The sequence below is a fragment of the Planococcus citri genome, chromosome 5 (assembly GCF_950023065.1).
Source record: "Planococcus citri chromosome 5, ihPlaCitr1.1, whole genome shotgun sequence".
In the NCBI taxonomy this organism is placed as follows: Eukaryota; Metazoa; Arthropoda; class Insecta; order Hemiptera; family Pseudococcidae; genus Planococcus; species Planococcus citri.
Genome location: NC_088681.1, coordinates 65,066,176 through 65,084,160, shown reverse-complemented (window position 1 = coordinate 65,084,160; position 17,985 = coordinate 65,066,176). Strand labels below are relative to the sequence as shown.

Here is a 17,985-nt window from a genome sequence, read left to right as displayed (position 1 = left end):
TCTGGCAAAAAAGCGAAACTTTTGGGTAATTTTTGAAAAAAAAATTTTTTTAGCAGATCAGTCAAAAGGCAAAAATTTTTGAAAATTTTGAAAAAACGCGAATTTTAGACAATTTTGAACAAAAAGCAAGACTTTGTGAAAATAATTAAATTATACTCAACAGAAACTGATATTTTTTGGAAATTTTTTGCAAAAAAGTGAACATTTTTGAGAAAAAAGAGAGTTTTGGATAATTTTGAACGAAAAGCTGAATTTTTTGAAAATATGTAAATTGCATTTCAAAAAACATATACAGTATTTTTTGTCTATTTCTGGCAAACAATGGAATTTTTGAGTAATTCATGGGGAAAAAAGTGAATATTTTCAGCAATTTAAAAAAAAAAAAAAAAAAAAGACAAGTTGACAACTTTAGCAGAAAAAATCCACTCACGCAAATGCGTGAAAGACCGGCCTTTCTTCCAATAAAAATCTTTTACGAACGAATTGATTCACTTGTTTTGATACATTTGTATACTTATAGCAAATTATTACTTAGTCTTAATCTGTTTACAATTGAATCGAATCATTTAGGAACGATTAGAGATTGAATAAATTGATTGATTTTTTGGTGAATCATTCGCAAACGGATCAATCACGAATGTGCAATTTACGATTGATTCAGTTTTTGTGAAACTACTGTATAGGAATTGATCCGTTTTCAAATGAAGTATATCGAATCGAATCGAATCATTCACAACCGATTGGTGATTACAAATTAATTGATGTCTAGCTGAATCATTTGCGAAATAAATATTCAATTTTTAGTGAATCATTCACGAACGAATTGATTCATATCAAGTGACTCGTTCGCAAACGAATCAATTCATTTGCTCAATTTTTGGTGAATCACTCACAAACAAGTTGAATAATACTTGGTGAATCATTCGAGAACGTATTGAATATTTTTTAAATGAATCATTCGCGAACGAATTTAATAATTTTTGGTGAATCATTCGCGCACGAATTGAATCATTTTTGGTGAATCATTCGCGAACGAATCGATTCATCGATTCATTTATTTTAATTTTAATTTTTAGCGAATTATTCGCGAACGAATTGATTAATTGTTGGTGAATCATTCGCGAACGAATCAATTCATTTACTCGATTTTTGGTGAATCATTCAAGAACGAACTGAATAATTTTTGACGAATCATTCACGAACGAATTGATTCGTACATAAGTGACTCGTTCGCGAATGAATCGATTCATCGATTCATTTACTCAATTTTTAGTATTCACGTACAAATTGAATAATTTTTGGTGAATCATTCGCGAACGAATTAAATAATTTTTGGTAAATAATTCGCAAACGAATTGAATCATTTTCGGTGAATCATTCGCGAACGAATTGAATAATTTTTGGTGAATCATTCGCAAACGAATTGAATCATTTTCGGTAAATCATTCGCGAACAAATCGATTCATCGATTAATGTACTTAATTTTCATTTTTTAGTGAATCATTCACGAACAAATTGAATAATTTTTGGTGAATCATTCGCGAACGAATTGCTTTGTATTAGGTGACTCGTTTGCGAACAAATCGAATTTACTCAATTTTTAGTGAATCATTCACAAACAAATTGAATAATTTTTGGTGAATCATTCGCGAACGAATTGATTTGTATTTAAAAGGCTCGTTCGCGAACGAATCGATTCATCGATTTATTTATTTACTCAATTTTTAGCGAATCAATCGCGAACGAATTGAATAATTTTTGGAGAATCATTCGCGAACGAATTGAATATTTTTTAGTGAATCATTCACGAACGAATTGAATAATTTTCGGTAAATCATTCGCGAACAAATTGAATCATTTTTGGTGAATCTTTCGCAAACCAATCGATTCATCGATTAATTTACTTCATTTTTTATTTTTTAGTGAATCATTCACGAACGAATTGAATAATTTTTGGTGAATCATTCGCGAACGAATTGAATAATTTTTGGTGAATCATTCGCGAACGAATTGAATATTTTTGTAATCAATCATTCGCGAATGAATTGATCCGTATAAGTGACTCGTTCGCGAACGAATCGATTCATTTATGTAATTATATACTTAGGTACTTTTTGTAACTCTTTTAAGGTCTATTTTCGATTTTTTCTATCTTAAAAAGAGTGGGAATGACCTAGGAGACTGAAATCTAAAATGTTGATCACAAGAGGGGTACTGTATCCGATAGTATGATTTTGGGCCCTATTCATTCATTTAGGACCGTATTATGACCTTCCAGGAAAATGACCTTTCTGTCATTTCTAATTTTAAACTTTGACTTTGACCCTCCCCACTCCAGGGGTCAATTCTAGCTCCCGAAAGAATCCCATTCCCCAAGCTTGACTTTACAATTAGAACAGGTTCCAAGTTCCAAGTCATAAAATGTAAAATTATTAAAATCACGTCGCTTTGAGGGGTAGTTGCGCCACCAACCTTGGTGCTATTGAGTTGATCGATAGCTCATTTTTGATAGATAGGTATATTCGAGAGGGGATGAAACGCTGATAATCACTGATTTCGTAAGAGAAGCATCTAATACTCAGTCCAGCATCATATTACATGATAGCAAAAAAACACAACTCATTTTCAAATGTTTTATTTCAAAATTCCAAACGTTCAGGGGGATAATTTTTAATAATTGATGCGAAAATCGTTGACGATATCGTGAAAATATATTTCGAAAATTAAGTAGGTAATAATCAATTCTTCGTAACATTAAAGATATCTGACTTTCAGACTACATTATAAGTAGGCATTCACAAAAAAAAAATCAATCAAAATTATCTGCAATAAATTCAAGGTTTAATAAGAGAATTAAAAAGTAGAGCGAAAAAATTTTTCAAGTTGAGGACAATTCAAATTTGAAAAATAAGTTAGACTTATCGAGAATAACTATAACATAAAAATGACTCAAGATGAGGCAATGCCATACTTGAAACTGGTAAGAAATCAACTTGCAATATTAATGAAATAGCCACGTGAGTAACCAGAGAAATCGTGATTATAAATTAAGTTGCATAAGTAGAAAATAAATAACAAAAAAATTACAAGAATACATGAAACATGAGTACTTATTGTGAAACGGATCGCATAAAAATAGCTACAAAAATTTCGAAAATTCGTTCGAAATTTATTCTCTATAAAAATATTGGAAAATACAAAAATTTCGGTTAAAATTAATTCAAAACAAAAAATCAAAACTTCATTAAAGTATTTTAAGTACATAGCATTTCATTTCAAAAACAAAAAAGAGAAAAACATTTTAAATCACGCAATTCTATTAAAAAATACACACAAAACCTGACATAATTTGAATCCACGGGGTAAAAATCACCGCTTCTCTCACTTCCAAAGGCAGTTCAGTTTGAATTCTTCAACTCCTTCATTACTTCCCAAGCACCATGGTAAGATCTCATCCAAGAGACGTATATAACGACGGTCAATCGCATTCGTAGCCCCATACTCTTTCAACGAATCAATCAATCTCATCTTGACCTGCGTTAGAACTTCTTCGGTTGAAACAAAAGTATCAATAAATTTTGTGAGCTTGTCGAGAGAAATATGGCTCTCGCACATAATACTCGATAAATGTCGCAAAAATGAAGTTGACGACATGAACAGATCTTTGAAATCGACGGATAGATCGTAGTCGTCAAAAGCACCATCAACAAATTTATTGAGTACTTCGATATGACTGACGTATTCGCTAGTATAACTTCGGAAAATCCAACCACTAAGTTTGCAATCTTCGCCAAGAAAAGCCGACCGCAGTATTCGTTGTTTAAAGTTTCTCGCTGATTTCGATTTCGGACAACAAAAACTCACAAATGCATTCAATTCGTCGAAATGCCGATCTTTCAATAAGGAAAGGCAATGTTGAAAGACATCTTCGCTTTTAACCATGACGTTTCGCTTGAACTGAGTAATCTCAACTTCGTTCTCAAAGCACAATCCTATTACCCGTTGCAAATCTTTGATTTGAAGTGGTTTAATGAAACAACCCCAGCAATTATGCAAGAATAGGTTTCTTTCTTCCAACGATGCATCTTGCAAAATAGTCAACAGCAAATCGACGTTTATTTTTTGACAATCGCATTCGCCGCAGTCGTGAATATTGATAGCTGCGATCCAGGTATTATCCGATGAGAAAACTCTGATCGTCGATCGTTTTAAATTAAGCGGCGTATGCTTCCAAATCTGACAACACAAAAATTCCCACTCTCCCGATGAAAAGTAATCATCATCAACAGTAGAGAAATCCTCAACGTCAAACATACGAATGATAAGATTGGTAAAATTAGTTTCCTTTATGACGTTCCTGATGTGAAACCAAGTTCTCAGGATGGTCCATTCATCGCTATGAAGATTTAGAAACACTTTATACAAGCGACGTCTACTACCACCATTGACGAATTCATCAAGCTGCACATCATCCAGTTTTGGTAATACGAATCTAACGAAATCATAACCTCTAAGCTCAGCAACAGCACTTTGCACTTGTTTTTCCACAGGTATACGATTCCAAAAATACTCGACCGAAGGTCTATTATAAGGCATGGACATCTCAAACATTCTTTCATCGACAGTTTCACCCTCCCAGTTTGGTATTTTATCTAACTTATTCGTGAGGCGACAAATCCAGTAATATACTGCCGGGCATTTGTCAAAATCGATCAAATTTACGTTCATGTTTGCTGATACAGACGGCCAAATTCGTCTTACATCCTCTTCGAAGAAATACATACAAGCGACTGTAAACTTCATTTCCGAACTGAATTTTTTCCAACGCATCACACGTTCGGCTGTCCTCGCGTAATCGACAGAGCCATCATAATCACACACAAAATCATCGAAATCTTTTGAACCATCCCAACACAATCCTTTCCTATGATGATGGTTCGCCCACGATAACATCGATCGCCTGAATCTTGATAAAAAATTTTCGATTGTCCGGTAAATCATGGAGGGCAAATCGGGAAGCTTTTTTTCCAGCCAGGTATCTTCTCTTTCTAGCGTGTAAAAAGGGTCAAACGCATCCAATTTTCCACTTGTCTTGCGATCTTCAACCACTTGACGTCGCCATATTTCCAGGCTAACGGTGATTGCTGATAGTTGTTTTAGCGAAACCGGACTCGGATGGATAATATCGTACACTTCTGACGTGATTTCGGCCATTTCTAGTCCTTGCTGTTGTTCCACCTCCATTTGAACCTAAAATTGTAAGGACCATGTTAATGATATGAGAAGTACAGGCGATGAAAACATGGAAATAATACAAGAACAAAATTTGGCTCACACTGTTCCAAATTTAATGAATTGCTTTGCACACAGTTTCGTTAGATTTTTCAAAAAATTCATATAAGCTTTCTTCATTTATCATACCAAGCAGCGATGCTGTTTAGAAAATTTATCAATTATCAAAATATACCTATTACAGTTACAAAATTACCTGGACTAACATAAATTTCAAAAATTTATAATTTAAAAAAAATTCTCAAAAACAACGAGAAAGCAAAAAATTTACCAAAAAGTTACAGGTATAACATGAAGTATTGGTAAAAAATGAAAATAAATGAACAAAACAACCAAGAAAAACTATTTTTTTCAGCATTTTTTACACATGTCAGACTTTCTGTTCTTTTCGTTGCATTTTTGGTCCAGAATAATGTCAAAAATCTACGAAAAAACAAAGTACCTCATATTACTTTAATATTACCAGCATGTGAAAATTTGAAATTGCAATGCTAAAAATGTTCTACTTTTTTGTTCAATTGAAAAAAACAACTCACTGGAAAAATAAAATATGAAATAAGTATAAGTAGTAAAATCATACTTACTTAGTTCTTTCTGGAACTCCACTTGAAATTAGGCAAAAATAAATTTTTTTCAATGAAATTGCCCCATAACTTAGCGATGGGTGCGTTATTTCATTCACGTGATAAAATGATAAAATATAGAATTACTGGTCACTGATAAAAGCAGGTACACGTGATGAATTGACAGCAGACCTAGTTAGATCAACTTTCGCATCGTTTAAAACCCCACCTTGAACTTTTTCCCTCCAGATAGCGCTCATTATTCATTTTATCATTTTTCGATTTTCGATGAGATTTTATAAAAAATCAAAATCAAATTTGTGTCAAAACATCAAAAAAATCAAAACTTTACCATACCTACAAAAAATGCTAAAATTAGGTGTGTAGGTAGTAGGTACCCTATTTTGGACCCTACGAATCGATTAGGAACAGTTTCGAGTTGTTTTCGGGTCATTCCATGTCATCTCAACCAATGTTTTTGGGTCATGTCCTTCGATTTTTCTCAAATTTTTTTTACAATATCTACCCACCCAGTAAGTAAGAAACTAAGAAAGCCGCAATTAGTTTGGTCCCAGCCCCCTCAGGGGACGGGTGGGGGGCTTCCATTATTTTCACATTGTCTCGAGGTACTCAACTTCAGCAGCCCATTCCTCGAAAACTATGATACTTTGATCAAAACTGATTTCACAGTTCGAAAGGGCATTGAATTTTGAACTTTTCAAGTATTTTGAAATTTTCAAAAGTTGAAAGTTGAACTTTCAATTTGAAAGTTCAAATTTCAAAATGGCGCTGTAAGCGGGAGCTACCATTTAAAATTTTGAAAAAATTTCCATAGATGTACATTTTGATACTTTTTCGAAATATTTAGGTTTCGAGATGGCACTCGTTGACGGAGGGGAAGCAACTCCCCCCCCCCCAATTTTGGGTGAAACTTTCAAAAGAAAATCTGGGGCATGTGATTTATCGAATTGTATGTTTTCGGCGACGCTGAACACGAATATGACGTCAGATTTTTGATAGGACCCCATCCACGGCCCCCAGCACCTCCTCAAAGGGGATAAAAGTTCAAAAAAGCGTTTTGTTCGTGTGACACATGGAATAGTATGTTTTTGGTGACGCTGAACACAAATATGACGTCAGATTTGTGATTGGACCCCATCCACGGCCCCCAACAATTTTTTTTGGACTTTTACCTATTGGGGGAGGTTCTGGGGGCCATGGGTGAAGTCGATTCGAAAATTAAGGCAATATTCGTGTTCAGCGATATCGAAAACATACTACTGCATGTGTCACACGAATGTAACCATTTTGGGGGGTCACCCCCTTTGGAGAGATGCTGTGGACAGTGGACGGGTCCAATCACAACTCTGACGTCATATTCGTGTTCAGCGTCGCCAAAAACATACGTACCGATGGTTAGCATCACAGTATCTAACTACCTCAGTATTTTCCTCAAAATTGAGTAAATCACCAAAATTCTTATTTGTGTAATCATTTAGTGGTATTTCCAGGTGGTTTTGGAAAAAAAAACATTAAATTACAAGGTAGTTAGATTTTGTGACGCTACCCTTTTTAAGCAGGCGCTGTAAGTGGGAGCTACCATTCAAAGTTTTGAAAAAATTTCCATAGATGTACTTTTTGATACTTTTTCGAAATATTTAGGTTTTGAGATGGCACTCTTTGACGGAGGGGGAGCACCCACCCCCAATTTTGGACGAAATTTTCTAAAGAAAATCTGGGGCATGTGATACATCGAATTGTATGTTTTTGGTGACGCTGAACACGAATATGACAACAGATTTTTGATAGGACCCCATCCACGGCCCCCAGCACCTCCCCAAAGGGAGTAAAAGTTCAAAAAAACGTTTTGTTCGTGTGACACATGGCATAGTATATTTTTGGTGATGCTGAACACGAATATGACATCATATTTGTGATTGGATTCCATCCACGGGCCCCAACAATTTTTTTGGACTTTTATACCTATTGGTGGAGGTTCTGGGGGTCATGGTGAAGTTGATTCGAAAAACAAAGGCAATATTCGTGTTCAGCGATATCGAAAACACAGTATTACATGTGTCACACGAATGTGACCATTTTGGGGGGGGGTCATCCCCTTTGGGGAGGTGCTGGGGGCCGTGGACGGGTCAAATCCAAAATCTGACGTTATATTCGTGTTCAGCGTCACCAAAAACATACGATTCCATGTGTCACACGAACAAAACGCTTTTTTGAACTTTTACCTCCTTTGGGGAGGTGCTGGGGGCCGTGGATGGGGTCCTATCAAAAATCTGACGTCATATTCGTGTTCAGCGTCACCAAAAACATAGAATTCAATGTATCACATGCCCCAGATTTTCTTTCGAAAATTTCGTCCAAAATTGGGGGTGAAGGTGCTCCCCCTCCGTCAAAGAGTGCCATCTCGAAACCTAAATATTTCGAAAAAGTATCAAAATGTACATCTGTGGAAATTGTTTCAAAATTTTAAATGGTAGCTCCCACTTACAGCGTCATTTTGAAATTTGAACTTTCAAATTGAAAGTTCAACTTCCAACCTTTGAAAATTTCAGAATACTTAAAAAGTTTAAAATTCAATGCCCTTTCGAACTGTGAAATCAGTTTTGATCAAAGTATGTTTTGGAGGAATGGGCTGCTGAAATTGAGTACCTCGAGACAATGTGCAAATAATGAAAGCCCCCCTGAGGGGGCTGGGACCAAACTGATTGCGGCTTCCTTACTTACTGGGTGGGTACATATTGTAAAAAAAATTCGAGCGAAATTGAAAGACATGACTTTCAAAATCGCATTTTTTTGGTTGAGTTGACATGGAATGATCCAATTGTTATTTTGCCACAAGCCACAATAATCAAAATTTTTACGTGCTGAGCACTGTAGTTACTATCAAAAATTTTTGAAAATTAAGTAGTTCTGTTCTGTTCAAAAAAAGTGAAAAATTTGCATTTTTTGTATAAGTACATATTTAAAGTATTGACTGTTGAGTTGAGTATTTCTGGAATTTGTTCTGTTTAGTTTTCATATGTATGTTTAATATTTCACAAGGAGCATTCGCTCGAGGGCAAAAGTTTTCAGATTTGGAAAATTTGTGATTTAAAAAGTAGGACAACATTAATTTTTGAAAAAATTAGTTTTTTTTTTATCCCAACTTCTTTTAAATACCTACAATAGGTTTTTTGAAATTGTAACTCTTGACTTGAGAGTCTGAGAAGAGAAACAAATTGGCCCGAGCGAAGCGAGGGCAAAAGCTTTTGAAAAAAATGAGAATTTTAAGAATACATTGATGATTTTGTGGACAAAATTCAGTGATGGTGATGGCAAAACTTTTACATTTCAGTTCAAGTTTTTAGTTTTTAGTTTCAGTTTTATTTTTTTCAGTTTTCAGTTTAAGTTTTTCTTATTTCAGTTATAGTTTCAGTTTTAGTTTCAGTTTCTCCATTTCAGTTCAAGTTTTCAAACAGTTTCAGTATTAATTTCAGTTTCAGTTTTCCATCACTGCATTTTATCATTTTTCGATTTTCGATGAGATTTTATAAAAAATCAAAATCAAATTTGTGTCAAAACATCAAAAAAATCAAAACTTTACCATACCTACAAAAAATGCTAAAATTAGGTGTGTAGATAGAGGTACCCTATTTTGGACCCTACGAATCGATTAGGAACAGTTTCGAGTTGTTTTCAGCAGTTCTGGTCATCTGGTCTCCAGCAGATTTTTGAAAGTTGAAGTTTCCACAGTAATTTGGCCCAATGATGTTGTAAATACATTAATTGATGTCTAGCTGAATCATTTGCGAAAGAAATATTCAATTTTTAGTGAATCATTCACGAACGAATTGATTCGTATACAAGTGACTCGTTCGCGAACGAATCAATTCATTTAATCAATGTTTAGTGAATCACTCACGAACAAATTGAATATTTTCGGTGAATCATTCGCGAACGAATTGATCAATTGTTGATGAATCATTCGCGAACGAATTGAATAATTCTTGGTGGATCATTCGCGAACGAATTGATTCGTATATATGTGACTCGTTCGCGAACGAATCGATTCATCGATTCATTTACTCAATTCTTAGTGAATCATTTACGAACAAATTGAATAATTTTTGGTGAATCATTCGCGAACGAATTGATTCATTTATGTAATTACGTACTTTTTGTAACTCTTTTAAGGTCTATTTTCGTTTTTTTTTCTATCTTAAAAAGAGTGGGGATGACCTAGGAGACTGAAATTTTAGATATGACGATCACAAGAGGGGTACTGTATCCGATGGTTTCATTTTGGACCCTTTTCATCCATTTGAGGCCATATTATGCCCCTCCAAAAAAATTACTTTTTTGTAATATTAAGCTTTGACCCTCCCCACTCCAGGGGTCAACTCTAGCTCCCAAAAGAATCCCATTCCCCAAGTTTGACTTTATATATCATCTCAAATATTTGATCAATTGGAACAGGTTCCAAGTCCCAAGTCATAAAATGTAAAATTATTAAAATCAGGTCGCTTTGAGGGGTCGTAGCGCCACCAACCTTAGTGCTAGGGAGGGAGTTGGATGATAGCTCATTTTTGATGGGTATATTCTCGAGAGGAGATGAAATGCTGATTAATCACTAATTTCGTAAGAGAAGCCTTTAATACTCAGTCCAGCATCATATTACAGGATAGCAAAAAAAAACACAACTCATTTTCAAATGTTTCATTTCAAAATTCCAAACGAAACGTTCAGGGGATTAATTTTTAATAATTGATGCAAAAAACGTTGACGATATCGTGAAAATATATTTCGAAAATTATGTAATAATCAATTCTTCGTAACATATTTTAAGATATCTGACTACCTACATAAAGTAGGCATTCACAAAAAAATCAATCAACATTATCTGCAATAATTTCAAAGTTTAATAAGAGAATTCAAAAATACAGTAAAAAAAATTTTCAAGTTGATGACAATTCAAACTTTAAAAAAAAAAAAAGAAGCTAGATTTATCGAGAACTAGGTACACTATAAAAATTACTCAAGATGAGGCAATATCATACTTGAAACTGGTCAAAAATCAGCTTGCAATATTAATAAAATAGCCACGTGAGTAACCAGAGAAATCATGATTATTTATGTAAATTAAGTTGAATACATAGAAAATAAATAACAAAAAAAAATTACAGGAGTAGGTACATGAAACATGAGTAAGTAGATTCTTATTGTGAAACGGATCGTAAAAATAGCAACAAATACTTATTATGAAAATTTGTTCGAAATTAATTATCTATAAAAATATTGAAAAATACAAAAATTGCAGTAAAAAATAATTTTTAAAAAATCAAAACTTCATTAAAGTATTTCAAGTTTACAGCATTAAATTTCAAAAACGAAAAAGAGGATAAAAAATAAAAAATACAATACAAAGCCTAACATAATTTGAATCCTAGAAAAAAATCACCACTTCCCTGACTTCCAAAGGCAGTTCAGTTTGAATTCTTCAACTCCTTCATTACTTCCCAAGCACCATGGTAAGATCTTATCCAAGTCAGACATATAAAAACGGTGAATCGCATTCGTAGTCCCGTACTCTTTCAACGAATCAATCAATCTCATCTTGACCTGCGTTAGAACTTCTCGCGATGAAACAAAAGTATCAATAAATTTTGTGAGCTTGTCGAGAGAAACATGGCACTTGCACATAATACTCGATAAACGTCGCAAAAATGAAGTTGACGACATGAACAGATTTTTGAAATCGGCGGATAGATCGTAGTTGTCAAAAGCATCATCAACAAATTCATCGAGTTCTGCGATAAAAGCGAGGTTTCCGATGAAACTATCGAAAATCCTATCACTAAGTTTGCAATCTTCTCCGAGATAAGCCGATTGCAGTATTCGTTGTTTAAGGTTTTTCGCTGCTTGCGATTTGGGACAACAGAAACTCACAAAGGCATTCAATTCTTTCAAATGCAGATCTTTCAATAAGGAAACGCAATGTTGAAAGACATCTTCGCTTTTAACCATGACGTTTCGCTTAAACTGATTAATCTCAACTTCGTTCTCAAAGCACAATACTATTACCCGTTGCAAATCTTTGCTTTGAAGTGGTTTAATGAAACAACTCCAGCAATTACGCCAGAATAAGTTCCTTTCTTCCAACGATGCATCTTGCAAAATAGTCAAAAGCAAATCGATGTTCATTTTTTGACAATCACAATCACCGCAATCGTGAATATTGATAGCTGCGATCCAGCTATTGTCCGATGAGAAAACTCTGATCGTCGATCGTTTTAAATTAAGCGGCGCATGCTTCCATATCTGACAACACAAATCTTCCCACTCTCCTGATGAAAAGTGCTCGTCAGCAAAACTAAAGTAATCCTCAACATCAAGCATACGAATGATAAGAATGGTAAAATTACTTTCCTTAATGATGTTCCTAATGTGGAACCAAGTTCTCAGGATGGTCCATTCATCGCTATGAAGATTTAGAAAGACTTCATACAAGCGACGTCTACTACCACCATTGACGAATTCATCAAGCTGCACATCATCTAGTTTAGGTAATACGAATCTAACGAAATCATAACCGCTAAGCTCAGCAACTGCACTTTGCACTTGTTTTTCTAGAGGTATACGATTCCAAAAATACTCGATCGAAGGTCTATTATAAGGCATGGACATCTCAAACATTCTTTCATCGACAGTTTCACCCTCCCAGTTTGGTATTTTATCTAACTTATTCGTGAGGCGACAAATCCAGTAATATACTGCCGGGCATTTGTCAAAATCGATCAAATTTACGTTCATGTTTGCTGATACAGATGGCCAAATTCGTCTTACGTCGTCTTCGAAGAAATACATACAAGCGACTGTAAACTTCATTTCCGAACTGAATCCTTCCCAACGAATCATACGTTCGGCTGTTCTGGCGTAATCAATACAGCCATCATAATCACACACAAAATCATCGAAATCTTTTGAACCATCCCAACAAAATCCTTTCTCATGATGATGGTTCGCCCAAGATAACATCGAACGCCTAAATCTTTATAAAAATTTATCGATCGTCTGGTAAATCATGGAGGGCAAATCGGGAAGCTTTTTTTTCAGCCAGGTATCTTGTCTATCTAGCGTGTAAAAAGGGTCAAACGCATCCAATTTTCCACTTGTCTTGCGATCTTCAACCACTTTACGTCGCCATATTTCCAGGCTAACGGTGATTGCTGATAGTTGTTTTAGCGAAACCGGACTCGGATGGATAATATCGTACACTTCTGACGTGATTTCGGCCGTTTCTAGTCCTTGCTGTTGTTCCACCTCCATTTGAACCTAAAATTGTAAGGACCATGTTAATGATATGAGAAGTACAGGCGATGATAAACATCTGGCACACACTTCCAAATTTAATGAATTGTTTTGCACACAGTTTCGTTCGATTTTTCAAAAAATTCATAAGCTTTCTTCATTTATCATACCAAGCAGCGATGCTGTTTAGAAAATTTATCATTATCAAAATATACCTATAATACAGTTACAAAATTACCTGGACTAAATTTCAAAAATTTATAATTTAAAAAAAATTCTCAAAAATAACGAGAAAGCGAAAAATTTACCAAAACGTTACAGGTATAACATGAAGTATTGGTAAAAAATGAAAATAAGTGAATAAAACAACCAAGAAAAACTATTTTTTTCAGCATTTTTTACACACGTCAGACTTTTTGTTCTTTTCGTTGCATTTTTGGTCCAGAATAATGTCAAAAATCTACGAAAAAAACAAAGTACCTCATATTACTTTAATATTACCAGCATGTGAAAATTTGAAATTTCAATGCTAAAAATGTTCTACTAATTTTTGTTCAATTGAAAAAAACAACTCACTGGAAAAATAAAATATGAAATAAGTATAAGTAGTAAAATCATACTTACTTAGTTCTTTCTGGAACTCCACTTGAAATTAAGCAAAAATAATTTTTTTTCAATGAAATTGCCCCATAACTTAGATGGGTGCGTTACTTTTTCATTCGCGTGATAAAATATATAATTACTGGTCACTGATAAAAGCAGGTACACGTGATGAATTGACAGCAGACCTAGTTAGATCAACTTCGCATCGTTTAAAAACCCACCTTGAACTTTTTCCCTCCAGATAGCGCTCATTATTCATTTTATCATTTTTTCGATTTTCGATAAGATTTTATAAAAAATCAAAATCAAATTTGCGCCAAAACATAAAAAAAATCAAAACTTTACCATACCTACAAAAATGCTAAAATTAGGTGTGTAGATAGAGGTACCCTATTTTGGACCCTACGAATCGATTAGGAACAGTTTCGAGTTGTTTTCGGGTCATTCCATGTCATCTCAACCAATGTTTTTGGGTCATGTCCTTCGATTTTGCTCAAATTTTTTTACAATATCTACCCACCCAGTAAGTAAGGAAGCCGCAATTAGTTTGGTGCCAGCCCCCTCAGGGGTGGGTGGGGGCCTGGGCCTGGGGGCTTCCATTATTTTCACATTGTCTCGAGGTACTCAACTTCAGCAGCCCACTCCTCGACAACTATGATACTTTGATCAAAACTGATTTCAAAGTTCGAAAGGGCATTGAATTTTGAACTTTTCAAGTATTTTGAAATTTTCAAAAGTTGAAAGTTGAACTTTCAATTTGAAAGTTCAAATTTCAAAATGGCGCTGTAAGCGGGAGCTACCATTTAAAATTTTGAAAAAATTTCCATAGATGTACCTTTTGATACTTTTTCGAAATATTTAGGTTTCGAGATGGCACTCGTTGACGGGGGGGAAGCACCCCCCCCCCCCAATTTTGGGTGAAACTTTCAAAAGAAAATCTGGGGCATGTGATATAAGGTGCACCGGGGGAAGTTGGAATTCGGGGTAAGTTAGAAAACTTGCTCTAGCACCTAGAGGTTTATATCTGGCGAAGTGCCACTAAAGGTGACTTGAGGGTACTACCCCTACTTCATCACGGCATAAAAATTTTCGCGATTCAGTTTCATTTTAGATGTCTTTGGTTTAATTGTATTTTGTTGTTGTTTTGAACTTATTTTGAATTTGGTCTAAAATACAGACTTTCTATTTCTTAGTTTTTCGCATATAGCGGACGAACCGTGCGTCCTAGTGAAAATCTGATGAGAGTGATCTCAAAGAGAATTAAATTCTCTACCATTTTGTTACAATGCAATTTTTCTAGGACGCTCGGTTTGTGATCTACGCCTCTGCAAAGTTTAGCCTGTTCTGACTTCCCCCAATTGGGGTAAGTCAGGACAGTTAATAATTTATTCCACTGAGCGAAAGCTACTGTGTCAATCGCGCTCAAATTTTTACCATAGGTTAAGAACCCTTATGGGAACCTACATAATAAATTTGATCCATATTGGTTCATTAGAAGGGGAGTAACAGCTGGTCAAAGTTGAAATTGCGAAAAATCATTCTGACTTGCCCCGGTGCACCTTATCGAATTGTATGTTTTCGGCGACGCTGAACACGAATATGACGTCAGATTTTTGATAGGACCCCATCCACGGCCCCCAGCACCTCCTCAAAGGGGATAAAAGTTCAAAAAAGCGTTTTGTTCGTGTGACACATGGAATAGTATGTTTTTGGTGACGCTGAACACGAATATGACGTCAGATTTGTGATTGGACCCCATCCACGGCCCCCAACAATTTTTTTGGACTTATACCTATTGGGGAAGGTTCTGGGGGCCATGGGTGAAGTCGATTCGAAAAACTAAGGCAATATTCGTGTTCAGCGATATCGAAAACATACTATTGCATGTGTCACACGAATGTAACCATTTTGGGGGGTCACCCCCTTTGGGGAGGTGCTGTGGACAGTGGACGGGTCCAATCAAAAATCTGACGTCATATTCGTGTTCAGCGTCGCCGAAAACATACAATTCGATATATCACAGGCCCCAGATTTTCTTTTGAAAGTTTTACCCAAAATTGGTGGTGGGGGTGCTCCCCCTCCGTCAACAAGTGCCATCTCGAAACCTAAATATTTCGAAAAAGTATCAAAATGTACATGTATGGAAATTTTTTCAAAATTTTAAATGGTAGCTCCCACTTACAGCGCCATTTTGAAATTTGAACTTTCAAATTGAAAGTTCAACTTTCAACTTTCGAAAATTTCAACATACTTAAAAAGTTCAAAATTCAATGCCCTTTCGAACTGTGAAATCAGTTTTGATCAAAGTATCATAGTTTTCGAGGAATGGGCTGCTGAAGTTGAGTACCTCGAGACAATGTGAAAGTAATGGAAGCCCCCAACCCGCCCCCTGAGGGGCTGGGACCAAACTGATTTCGGCTTTCTTACTTACTGGGTGGGTAGATATTGTATAAAAAATTTGAGCGAAATCGAAAGACATGACTTTCAAAATCGCCTTTTTTTGCTTGAATGACCCTTTCAGCAGTTCTGGTCATCTGGTCTCCAGCAGATTTTTGAAAGTTGAAGTTTCCACAGTAATTTGGCCCAATGATGTTGGAATACTAAAATTCACTTTATGCCCTTATTTATGTAGATTTGAAGTAGTTTTCTGTCCCACGCTGTGTTGAAACCTCCAGCCATATCTACTTATTTTGAAAATTCAAGATTTTGCCTTTTGGAAAAGTGCCTTGAAAACCGTGAACGATTAAACGCCATTTTTTCAAAATCTATTCAGAATTAAAATTTTGAAAAAACTTGACATTTTTTCATTATCTGTGAATTGAAGAAGTTACACATCATTTTTGGGCAAAGTTGAACCCTTTTTTTTAGAGCTCCCCACTTTAGGCACCCCTAACAAAGGCGTTTATGCATATTTTTACAAACAAATTGAAAAATTTACGTTTGAAACACATTAGCAAGGGCTCGATAATTTGTCATTTGATTTTTCTGTAACTATCAAAATTGAAATCTTGGAATTTGACCCAAAATAGCTCGATTTTGAAAGTTACAGGAAAAATTGAATGAAAAATTATCGAGCCCTTGCTAATGTGTTTCAAATACAAATTTTTCAATTTCTTTGAAAAAATATGCGTAAACGCCTTTTTTAAGGGTGCCTAAGAGGGGGGAGGGGGGTTCTAAAAAAAGGGTTCAAAATTACGAATATGCAGGAACTTTCATTAAACTTTTTCATTTGGATAATTGAATATATACTTCAAAACGTTACGTTTGGCGCAAATCGCAGGTTTCTAGTTTCCCAGGGGTTCCCAAAATATCGAAATTACTAAACATTGGAAAATTGAATTTTTGAGTGCCAGCGCAAAATTTTATTGAGTTGGAAATTTGATAGGATGGAGGTCTTTTGGATACTAGTAATAAACTGTGCAAAGCTGTTTAGCGGGGTTCAAAGGGATGGGTTCAAAATGGCGGTTCCAAAATTTTCAAAATATCTACCCCCCACCCATTCTGCCCCTCGAGGGTCGAAAATGGAAAAATCACCTCGCATAACGTTCATCAGGTTCAAACAGATATTATCATGCTGAAAAAGTTTTAGAAAGTAATACTCAGTGGTTCCTAAAATTCTTTTTTTATTCGCAACTCTGGAAATCCCCGAAGCCCACAAAATGATCATTTTGGGTCAACTATGTAACTACGGATTCTAAAGTTGGGCCATTTGTCATAATAATATTTTTTTGTTCGTTCACTCGATTGCTACGGGTTATGGGCATCACTTTGAATGATTTTGATGATTTTTTCATTTGAAAATCAGTTCAAAGATAATTTTTTAGATAGGCAACCAGTCATAATAACGTTTTTTGTTCGTCTCCTCGAGGCTCGAGTAAGTACTAACTACAGTTGAATTTCGGCATACGAATCTAGGAACACCCTGCATGATGCTCGATAAACGTCCTGTAACCGAAGATGACATACCTAAGTTGATTTTGGAAATGGGTGGATAAATCGAGTTAAAAGGCAGGTAAACAAGATTCGTATTTTGCTCAATCTTTCACAATTTTGAAAACAGCATGAAAATTATCAAAAAATGAACAAAAAGTCTTCCAAAAGATGGAAAAATCATTGAAACGGTACGAAAAACGTGATAAAAATCTCTGAAACATCCGAAAAATTGTTTCAAAACAAAAAATTTTTATATTTGACGAATGTTCGATTTTGATACAAGTACTTA

At 35.1% G+C, this 17,985-nt stretch overlaps 3 protein-coding genes across 5 annotated transcripts in view; all 3 read right to left on the bottom strand.

Moving 5' to 3' along the window:
* LOC135847736 (uncharacterized) overlaps positions 1-17,985 on the bottom strand; it is a 59,634-nt gene that overhangs the window by 3,065 nt on the left and 38,584 nt on the right. The gene's annotated exons all lie outside the window — the stretch shown is intronic.
* LOC135848018 (uncharacterized) lies at positions 2,620-6,028 on the bottom strand. 2 transcript variants are annotated; one of them, XM_065367783.1, is made up of 2 exons: positions 5,877-6,028; positions 2,620-5,250 (listed from the first exon to the last, which is right to left on the bottom strand). In XM_065367783.1, the coding sequence occupies exon 2, from the start codon at positions 5,242-5,244 to the stop codon at positions 3,382-3,384; it is 1,863 nt and encodes a 620-aa protein (XP_065223855.1). In that variant the 5' UTR covers positions 5,245-5,250; positions 5,877-6,028; the 3' UTR covers positions 2,620-3,381. The 2 variants fall into 2 exon arrangements, with proteins under 2 accessions (XP_065223855.1, XP_065223856.1); XM_065367784.1 differs by lacking the exon at positions 5,877-6,028 and adding an exon at positions 5,336-5,470.
* Positions 10,726-13,939, bottom strand: LOC135848518 (uncharacterized). The gene is made up of 2 exons (XM_065368435.1): positions 13,785-13,939; positions 10,726-13,184 (listed from the first exon to the last, which is right to left on the bottom strand). Exon 2 carries the CDS (start codon positions 12,885-12,887, stop codon positions 11,307-11,309), a length of 1,581 nt encoding a protein of 526 aa, XP_065224507.1. The 5' UTR covers positions 12,888-13,184; positions 13,785-13,939; the 3' UTR covers positions 10,726-11,306.